At 39.7% G+C, this 11255-nt stretch overlaps 1 protein-coding gene across 1 annotated transcript in view; it reads left to right on the forward strand.

Annotated features, from left to right (window-relative positions):
* The window catches only part of LIPC (lipase C, hepatic type), a gene marked incomplete at both ends in the record, with an annotated part of 50162 nt that extends 39112 nt beyond the window's left edge, over positions 1 to 11050 (forward strand). Inside the window, 6 exons of the mRNA XM_082290543.1 lie at positions 1395 to 1512; positions 2759 to 2992; positions 4371 to 4613; positions 7825 to 7945; positions 8647 to 8865; positions 10945 to 11050. Of these exons, the coding sequence (XP_082146669.1) occupies positions 1395 to 1512; positions 2759 to 2992; positions 4371 to 4613; positions 7825 to 7945; positions 8647 to 8865; positions 10945 to 11050 (1041 nt within the window). The remainder of the gene's footprint in view (positions 1 to 1394; positions 1513 to 2758; positions 2993 to 4370; positions 4614 to 7824; positions 7946 to 8646; positions 8866 to 10944) is intronic.
* Positions 11051 to 11255: the final 205 nt, after the last annotated feature.

Consider the following 11255-nt stretch of genomic DNA (forward strand, 5'->3'; position numbering starts at 1 on the left):
ACAGGAAAGTCAGAGTCACCATTTTTCATTGCGACATTAAAAGAAACCTTAGCTCTTGGTCAAATATAGTTTAAGTTTCTGGAGCCTAAAGTAATTTTTTGAAGCTGTTTAATTATTGAATGAATCAAATGGTGGACTTTGATCAGTTCCCAGGAGGACATATCACATTGTCAACAATAAAGACATTCTGTGATTTCTCTAGTGTCAACAAACAAATCAAGGCTTGAATAAATGACTCCTTGCTCCAGTATTGTAGGTAGTTTCTCTTGTACGGTGATGTGTTCCAGAATTTAAATATACCATAAAACACCATTGTGTGTGTCCAACCAGTATTGAGAAGCAAAACCCCCTTTGTTCCAACTCCCACAATGATCTTTCTCCTGTGCTTCTGTCTGCTTACAGGCAGATGATTATTTCAAGGATTCCCCATGGATGTAACAAAAACTGCAGTGCTGCACAACATTTTAATAAACAATAAGTAAATATTAGTGCTCTTGGTCCAAGAATTAATAGGGCATGATCAGTAACAGCCTCAATAGCCTCCATTTCAGCATCATCTGACAAGAAAATTGGTCAGATCTTGTGATTTCTAAGAGCTGTCTCTCTCAAAAGAAGTCTGCCAAGTTTCACCTTATCTTCTGAAGAAATGGGTGTTGAGACTGCACAGCCATTCCACTGGGACAGGCAACATCCACAAAGAAATTAAAAGTGAGGTTTGCCTTTCCTGCAAGCAAAATATGCCACATTTTTCTTTTCAAGTCAGAAAAATTTTGAGCCCTGCAGCTCAGGTGAAATTCTTAACATGTACCTAGCATTGATTAGATAGAAAGAAGGGCAATTCTGCTTCAATAGGTTTGTTACAAATCAGATACACATCTTTGTACAAGAAATATCACTGCTGTATCGTTCACTGCTGTATCGTTTAACATGTCTGATCAATATTTTGATCCCTTTAGTCTGGCTTGTGCTGGTATCTCAGGCAAAAAAACCCTAAGGCACTTTTTATAGAAGATTGTTTTACCCTGAAGTTAAAGAACAGATATCCATTTTATAATCACAGGAAATCCAAATGCTGCAGACAAAAGATAATGAACATCTGCATCACTTGCAACAAACAACAACAAAAATCCCATTATCTGTGTGGATGGTTTTCCTGTGCACAGAAGATAAGGAGCAGTGGCCAAATGTGGGGCATTTTCCTGCTGCATGAAAAAGAAGCAAGGAATAACACTCAGCCAATAGAAATGTACTGAGTGATTCATGCACCTCATTTGACCACCATCAACATACAAATTTCTTGTGTTATAATTCAGACTATTCCTAGCTTGTAATTAATATTTCACTGTTTACTTTTCACATTTCTTCATTTAAATCAAGCTGCCACTATCTTCCAGGAATCCATTCAATTTTCCAGAAGCAATGCTCATCTAATTGGGTACAGCCTAGGAGCTCATGTTTCAGGATTTGCTGGAAGTTTTATCAGTGGTACAAAAAAGATTGGAAGAATTACAGGTAAAAGACTTATACCTTTAAGAAAAAAACCAGCCAACTGAATCAAGTTATGAATACATTTGACATATCAACGTTGTATTGACAATTAGTTGTCAAATAGCAATATTCAGCACAGTTTAGAAGTCTCATCTCATTGGTTTAGAAATTAGATTTAGAAAACTTAGGAGTGAGGCAAATATGCATGGCTGTGCTTTGAAGTCACAATTCTGATCTTGGATTCATTGCCACATACCACAGCCTCTTACACAGCTCTTGTGGCAGTGCCTGCATGCCAAGAAGCTGATTTTACAAATGTGTCATGATATTACACCAGTGTAAGCACTGAAGGACTTCAGGTCCCCGGTGCAGCTTGTTCAAACCTTACTAGTACATAAAACCTTGATAATGGATAAGAAAAAACCTCAGAACACATTATTTATTGTAACAGCTATATGCATCCTTCAGCAAAAGTTATTCAGACTTGTAACAATAAGCTCCAAAAAAATCATAGTGATAAAAGTTATTAAAGCTAAAAAGAAATATATGCCTTCAGGGGCACTTCCCTACTCATGGTCTGCATTACTAGTCTTGTCTGGTTACATCTATGCAACTATATGATTCCATAATACCAACTGAAGAATATCAAGTTTGGAAGCTTGTCCTCAAAGCTGAATGCAGCTTTAAACTAAACACAAAGTTCTCTCCCTAAATCAATTCCCAACCAAGAAGAGCACCATGCAAAAAAGTCCAGAAAACAAAAATCAGCAAGACTCCCTAAGTGGAGTATTATTTTTCTGAATACTGTAATAATCTCCCTTGAAGATTTTTCAAGTTGAAGAATTATTATAAATAAAATCTAGCCCTTTTAAGCAATAAGTGGAGCTTTATAAAGTTTCAGGTCCCAAATGTGGGCTAAAAGTCAGCCTTGCTGTGGGTCTGGTTATCTTCCAAAGGGCCTGAAACACATGACCTCTATAGTTTGAAAGAACAAAATTACGTAAAGGTCCCTCAAGTGACACTGGCAGAAAGTACACATCTGTCTCTGGGCCTGTGTCTTTGTGCAGGTCCCAGTTACTGTTTGTTACAGTGCCCGTGTTTGCTTTAGGTGTAACCACCCTCTGCAGGACAAGCATTCTTATTGTTTCCATCAGAGAAAGACCTTGTAAAGTACCAGTGCTGCCTATTTTCAGACATTTATCACAGATTTACAGCAGCAGAACAGTCCTTCTGCAGTATATGACAATGGGATTATTTGCATTTATTGCAGGCCTTGACCCCGCTGGTCCCTTGTTTGAAGGAATGTCACCAACAGACCGTTTATCTCCAGATGATGCAAACTTTGTAGATGCAATTCATACCTTCACTAAACAGCACATGGGCCTCAGTGTTGGCATCAAGCAGCCTGTGGCTCATTTTGACTTTTATCCCAATGGAGGCACCTTCCAGCCTGGCTGTCACATCCTACATGTGTACAACCACATTGCAGAATTTGGGATCACTGGTAAGAACCAATGGCACAGAGTGGGAGGTAGCGGGGCAGCTGTACTGACTCTGAGAAACTACATAACTGTGGTCTTAAACAGCATCTAAGTATTATTATTATCACCCCTTATATGCAAGGTATTTTCTTGTTTAGAGATCAGTTATCTGATTTTTACGTGTCTTGAGTTCATATTGGTTTTATTGACTCCAGTAAGGAATTGAGCTGCCCAGCACTCCTGAAAATGAGGCCACGAGCATCCTGCTGTCAAGCACCTCTGAATAATTTAATGGTATTTGTTTCACCAGTAGGGAAGATGAGAAATTTTTCTGCACAATTATTCTAATTAAGCCAGATTTTTCTAGTGTGCCATTAATTATTTCAAATCAAATAAAACACAGGTCTGTACTACTCACCTCCATAGTTCACCTTTCCCCAACTCCATGTCCTTCAGAGGAACAGATCACACTCTCTCTAGGACCTGATGGCCAGTGTTCCAGGCTAGCTTTTATTTATAGAAGCTTATTTCCAATGTACCTAAACATAAACGTATAGAGAAACTGATGCAACATACTGAAAAAGGTCCTGATGTGCAGTGACAACCAGAAGTGCTCACTGAAAACCCCCAAAAGAGCCCTGCTCACCCAGCACACGGCATTGCAGAAGTATTTCTCAACTGTCACCACACAATGCCTAAATCTGGGCCTTACTTGTTAGAAGATAAATTGTGACAAATGTGAAACCAAGCATCTGCTCAAAAGCTTATCAGTGGACATATAAAACAGCCCATTGTGATACATCCTGATTGCACAGAATAATTTTTGTAATTTGATGACACCTAAAGAACAAAAGATACTTCTCATAATAGCAGGCCTATTCAATATTTTTTTGCGTTTAATAAAATTTTTCTCCTTTTTTCCAAGTAGTAACTGCAAGAAAAATTCAATTCAGCCTAAGAGTTTGTCAGTGTAATAGGGACAAAATATGATATTGCTGCCTAAACATCCAAAATCCAACAGCGTTCAACAATTCAGAATGAGACTGCTGTCTTTAATGTGGCATGATCTGAAAGACTGCCTATCAACTCAGATTTATTTTCTATTGACCAAGGCAGCCAGAACAATGAAATCAAGGTTCATATTTACAGTCCGATACAGTCAGGCTAGAGAAGTTTAAGCAGAAAATTATTCAAGTTTATTATCATGGGAGTTCAGCCATTCTATATTTCAATGATCCTATGATGTGTGATTTCTGAGGCAAAACCACAATGCAAAGGGTAGTAAAGGGGTGTGGGGGGGAAACAATGACATATGTTTATAGTTGGCTACGGTACTCCTCTGCAGTTGAAATGGTAAAAAGAAACAAGGGCATGTAAAATTTTGTTGTTGCATTTTTTCAGGCATCACTCAAACTGTGAAATGTGCCCATGAGAGGTCAGTTCATTTATTCATCGACTCTCTGCTGCACGTGGACAAGCAAAGCACAGCTTACTGGTGCAATGACATCAACACTTTCAACAAAGGACTGTGCCTCAGCTGTAGGAAGAACCGGTGCAACACCCTGGGCTACAACATCAGGGAGGAAAGGCTGCCCAAAAGCAGACGACTCTTTCTGAAAACAAGAGCACATATGCCCTTCAAAGGTTTGTGGGAATACTTTTTACAGTGTCCAGATTGATCACAAAGTGGAAGACTGAGCCTAAGCTTCATGATTCTATTTTATTCATTCATTAAAGCTTTTAAAATCTGTGAGAATAATCAATTTGCTGAGACAACTGAGAATCCCAGTAGGCCATCTTGATGCCCTTTCATCAAGATCCTGGCTCTCATATTTCTGTGGGAAAAAGCACACTGCATGCTTGCCCCAGGCTAGCTGTGGAGCCAAGGGCTCGCAGATGCATGGGGTCCTGATCTGCAGGATTTTCCTACAACCGGACTGTGCAGGTTTGTTGTAACATATCCAGGCATACAGCCAACCCCAAAAAAGCAGCACAATTACTCTGGGAGGCCTGTTCCGAAACATCCTGTTCCGAATTTGCCCAAATTTTTTCTTCAATTAGACTATGAGACGACATACAAATTACTACTTTTCAAACAATGGACAGACAACAGAATAGCATGGACTTTTACAGGGCTGAACTGTAGCACTAAAATTAAGACCGGCACTCAGGCTTTAGCTCTACTACATTACTTTACCGAGTCAGCATGGATTTTTTGGCTGTATGACCAGACATAGGGGCCACAGCCTGACAGGGGGCGCAGGGCCTTCCTGCCACTCTCCATTGCACTCAGCTGCCAGAGCCCACTGCTGCTGTTGAGCAGACATTCCCTTGCCAGTGGCAAGGTTTACGTACATTTTACAGTGAGAACAAGCAGGACTTTGCGGGACAGTTCTCTTCCGAGGGGCTCCTGCAGGGGCTCCTGGCGCCCGGCGCTGCTCCTCACCACCTCCTTCCCGGCTGCCATGAGGCGTGTGGGGAGCAGCGGCGCGGGCGGCCGGGCAGGGCTCGCACACACGGAGGAGGCTCCCCTCAGGCTGAGGCGCTGCCTGTCCCCGGCACAGCCCCGGCACAGCCCCGGCACAGCCCCGGCCAAAGGAGTCCCGCACCCCCGCACCTGCTGCCGGGGCTGTGCCGCGCCGGAGCCTCCGTCCTGCTGGAGGGGTCTGTCCCCGCCTGCCCCTCGCCCTGGGCTCTGGGGTTGGGGAGCACTTCGAATATTGACAGTGCACCCCGGCATGAACGCTGAAGGGATGAGGAGAAACGCTTTAAAAGGCTGCTTGCATTATACGGCTTGTCTCTCCACAGTGCCCAGTTACTCAGCTGCATTATCATAGATTAAAAAAACCAAACCAAAACTCAACAAAAATTCTGGTACTTTAAAAATAATTTTGGAAGTCTTCCACTAGCACAGCTGTGAAACATTCAGTGATGACTCCAGAGGGATCTGCATAGCCCTGACTGATACTCAGAGCAGCTGAACCTGCTGAATCTCTTCTTAATACTGTTTAAAATGGCACAGGAAGAAACTTGAGGTAGATTTAAAAACTCCAGAGGCTATGTCTAGTTCCTGATGTTATCTTTCTCCAGTACAGTCAGGGTCAGGTCCTTGTCAGAATCAGGGGCTGACAGGCTCTGGGGATGCATTGCCTGCTGCTCCCACTCCGGGGCACAAGGATGTGATCCCTGTGTTGCATTCTTCTCTGGACACGGAGCTAGTTTCAGTTTGGGGTAAAATATCTGTGTCCTGTTGCCTTTGATTTCAATTAACATGTTTAATTTTTATGCTTAGAACTGGTTTTGCATAAAAAACCATCCTTGGCACATACGTGGATAGAAGTACCCCAGACAATGATCTCCTTTCACAAAAGTTCCCAAACAAAGTGGCTTACAAAGTCATCTTTGTAATGCTTTTTAAAAAAATGTTTGAAGATCATGTGAGAAGCACAAACAGAAGAAATTTGAGAAATCCAACATTACACTTCACAATTCTCTGTGTCTTCACAAAATCTGATGTTTCGTTTTCAACTTAATGACATTACATTCTGGAGCATACATTAATCCAGCTCAAACAAAGCCCTCAGTTCTTACAAAGAAGTTAATATTTATAATAAAGCTGTGATGGTACCCTGAGTTTTTTCCTTGAAGTGAGCACCATAATCACAGCAAAAGCTTAGGCTGTGTCTGATCATATACTGAACAGTTTTTACATAGACAGAAAACCCAGAGAAAGATTCATAATAAAAGTGATCTGTAAACGACCCTCTCTGCCTTTGTCCTTATCAGGTTTGCAGCATAGAATCAGCCATTTTGTTTTCTACTGAGTGACATGTTTTCAAAAGAAAATACACTGTTCACTAACATACAACCACTATAAAACGACAAAAAGATACTGTTTTTCCAGAAAATACCTTTCATTGTGAACACTCTGAGCTGCACAAAAAACCCCCCCAAAACTATCTGTGCATATACATGAAAACATGATCCTGTTAGCAGTATGTAGTGAAGAATGAAGTGGGTAAAGAGGTTCTACTCAAAAACTAGTGTGAAACAATGTTCCTTCACACATAAATCTATCAGTTTTGTCTAGAAGGTGGCTGGAAGAATGACCAAATAGAAGAGTTTTGGACATTCAAATGTAGCTGACAGTATCTGTATGCACATACTTTAAATGTGTGTTGCTGGGGTTTTTTTTTCATAATTTACAAAATATCAATATATATCCTAATATATCCTAATAATGATCTTAGGCATTTTTCATGCTGACAATACTCAGTTCAGACTTTCCTAAACAGTGTTGTTCTAGAAACTCACCAGACCTTGAAGCATTAATGACATTGTTAACAGATGTGTGTTAAGCACAACGTATCATTATGCAGTCAAGGAAAGTTTGTGAGTCATCTATTTTGCAGGGCAATTTTCCAGTTGATCAGAGAAACAGCCTGACCACACTGCATAAGGTCTTTGATCTGTATCGTACATCTCTAGTCATGCCCAGTCACAAGGATTTGTCTGGTCACTAGACAGAAGGCTTGCCAGAAATTCTGACAATTAAACTTCAGAAAAGCTGAAGTATTTGCCATGGAAGAATGTTTTATCCCAAAAAGAAACTCAACACTGATTACCTTTCTCTCCATCCTTTAAAGCAACAGGGCCTCAAACTCTTAACAGACTACACAGCACAACAAGAACCAGAAAAAATGATAATGTTTTAATTTCAACAAATTACTTTGAAAGCTAAAATGGAATAACCATCAACTTTCTACTCTGAAAGGCAAACTTCTTTTGCCTAAGAAATCTGTTGATTCGTTGACCATTCATTTTGTCACTTTTTGCAAATTCTTCCTTTCTACAGTGTATCACTATCAGTTCAAGATCCACATCATCAACGAAATCCAAGGCAAGCCAATAGACCCAACTTTTACCATGTCTCTGGCAGGGACTAAGAAGGATGCTAAAAACCTGCACATCCCACTGTGAGTATTGTATCAAGTCATTGTGCAAGTGACTAAAGATGCCAATCTTTAATATCATATCACATTGATAATCATGCTTTGAGTGAAATGATTTAGCTATACAGCTAAGTGAACATGAACTGGGAATTGTCCTCTCTTCAGTCATACTCCCTGAAAGTCCCAAGTTCTTATAATGATCATACAGTTTGTGCAGAAAAAAATCATTATAAAACAAACAGTAAATTTGGAATTTTTTCTGTCTGCTTACTTTGGTCCATCCCATTGCTAAGACAGAGAGGTGTCATCAATTAAAACACAAATGAAAAAATCAGCTGTAATTGAGATAAAGAATTTGGGGTATTTATCATGATGAATACTAACTGTATTAATGAAAGCAAAGGCAGCAGTGTGGGTCAGCATTTGCTCTAGCAGGAAAAAGTCATAACATAGATGCTATTATGGGACGCCTCTTCTTTTGCTGTCAGAAACCACCACTGCTTCATCAGCTGTTCAAGCTTCTCCCACTTCTGCTTCTTTCCTAGCACATTGTCATATTTCACCACTTTTTTGCACCTGGAGGAAGGACATCCTCGAGACATTAATGTTTTGTCCTGGAGAAGGAAACATAGCTCTTTCTCTGGTTTTAAGGGGAAAAAATCCTATTTTTTTCACTTTAATTCATGATAATTAAGACAGCATTACTCTTATCTTGCTTTCTGTAGAGTTGAAGGTATTACTGGGAATAAAACCTACTCCTTTCTCATCACCCTGGACACTGATATTGGTGACCTAATAATGATCAAGTTCAAGTGGGAAGGAACTCCAGTTTGGGAAAATATCTGGGACACATTTCAAACCATAATACCATGGACAAAAGGCACCCGTCGACCAGGACTTATAGTGAAAGCAATAAGAGTGAAAGCAGGGGAAACACAGCAAAAGTAAGTGTAATGAGATCACTCAACACCACAGGTGTTTGGCACACAGGTTATTCCAGTTCAAATACAAGCATCCAAGTCCCAGCAGTCACACCAATAAATTTCAATGAAACAAGATACTATGCAAGATAAATATTGATTCCAACATTAACATCATGAAATATTCAGATTCCTACTTACAAAAAATATGCCAAATCTTAATTATTTGACTATCAATACCTACTTTCTAGAGAAACTCAGCATCACCATTTTTGAAAATACTCATTAGAAGGATCATGTGCTGTACTACACAGTCTTCTGATTCTTTTTGGTGTTCTTTCCTGTTTATTGCTTTGAAACTGGATCACCAAGTCTGAGCAGCTTTGTTCTCTACATACCGCAATGCTAACAACACATTTGAAAATGCCTACTCATACAGAGAAATTTCAGCCAGATTCCCACTGCTTTAATCCTTTGAGAAATTTTAACTGAGAAGTTTAATTAAGGTTAATGAGAAAAGCACACCTTACCTTTAACTGAGGTTTAGTCTTAGAAGGCAATTTTCTCTTGGTACACTCCCTTTCTTACCACCACAACTAGTGCAGACTTCCTGTGGAACAACTCTTATTGGCAGAGCTGCATCTCCTTAATATTGACACAAAAACAAAATTAGACAATTTAAAGAGACATTTCATAAAACAATCTGTGTGTGCTGAGGGGCAGAGGAAGGATCATATTCTCTCAGGTTTAATCTTCCTGAAAATGCATTTTGGAGGTATTTTCCTTACCTGGCATTTGCTCCTGCCATTAAAATAAAATGAGTTTCTGTAACATCTACTATTTTAAAAGCCACGATCCAAAATCAATACTGACCTAGCTGGCAAAGAAAATTAAAGCAAAGCATACATTGCAAACTAGGGAGCTATGTTTAGGTACAGGTTCCTGTACTTTGACAAAAAAGGTATGAAGGTGAGAAGTCATTTTCCTAACCAGGAAGCTCTTGTCCAGTGCAGCTGTGCCAGTAACCAAGCCAATTACTGCTGATGTACTACTTACATTACCTAGGAAATTATTAAGTGAGGGGGGTACTTATTATACTGACAAAAAATTATATTGGTATCTTCAGGTACTTAATGTTCCTTAGAAGTTTTTTTTTACTGCAAGTGGAAGCAGTCTGTGCCAAGCTTTTAGTGGACACGATTATGTGCTGGGTTTTGTTCTTTGCAATCTGGGCAGTGACGTTCAGATACCACTCAAATACTGCCTTAATGTTTAGGGGGGGAATGAAAAATTATTAGGTGGTTCTAAAAGGAGAAACAAAGGACACTCAAAGAAAAGTATTTTCTTCAAAGAAAAAAGGTCTGTCTGCCTTCCTGAGAAGACCAAACATCGTGTATTGCAGAATTAGAAATTTTGGAAATTCAGTAGTTAAAAAAGGTAGTAAACACAAAATATATTTTGACTTCTCTTGTGCTTTGAACAACTGACAATATTTTATCTCCAGGCATCTCTACCTCTTGATGTTTGTGATCTTTGTACACATGATGAAAATTCCTTTGTTAGATTATCTAATGGCAAACACTTGAGATATAGCAGCATAAACTTAAAAAGCAGTTAACAAACAGACCATTATGAGCAATAAAATACCAGATTCCAACATATTTGGGTTCAAATATTTCTGTAGTATATGTAGTTGCTGATGTTAGCATCCTACATAGCTGATTTTTAGCAACCTCCCAGCTAAATGCCAGTGATCCAGAGCCCAAATAGTGCAGTCGTAGTGGTAACAGAGTTGAAACAATGTCAGTGCCCCACAGCAATAAAGCCCAGGTGACTGTGAGGGTGTACTGTGGAGATCATGCACAGTTGACACCAGGGAGACAGAGGCACAATGCACTCAGTACCCAGGAGCTGCCTGCTCCTCCTCTCCTCTGTACCTATGGTCTGGCAGGCAGATACATCTCTTTCCTCACAAGCCTATAAAAACAGTAAGATACCTTCCTGTAAAAGACAGGATAAAGAACTGGCTAAAGAACGGGAGATTCCAACTAACATTATGCTGTCTAACCAATATCATATTCACATGCTGCCTTTTCTTTCCAGAAAAACATTTTGCCCCCAAAACATTGACAACATTCACCTTCATCCATCCCAAGAGAAGACATTTGTGAGCTGTGAAGATCGCTTCCAGAAGCAAAACAGAAAATGAGCAAGAACACAAAAAGACAACTCCTCTCCAAAATATTCAAAATATGATACATCTAGTAAAATGTTTTAAAAATTCACAGCTACATCAAATATCCTAGCAGTTTCAGAGATGGTGAAAAAATACATTGAGGTATTCAGGTTTTGTGATCCGACAGTAAGCTGAAATACACACTTTGTTCATCTAGGAGCATACTCTGAAAATGATC

The sequence above is a fragment of the Coloeus monedula genome, assembly GCF_965178545.1.
Source record: "Coloeus monedula genome assembly, chromosome: 14".
Taxonomy (NCBI): Eukaryota; Metazoa; Chordata; class Aves; order Passeriformes; family Corvidae; genus Coloeus; species Coloeus monedula.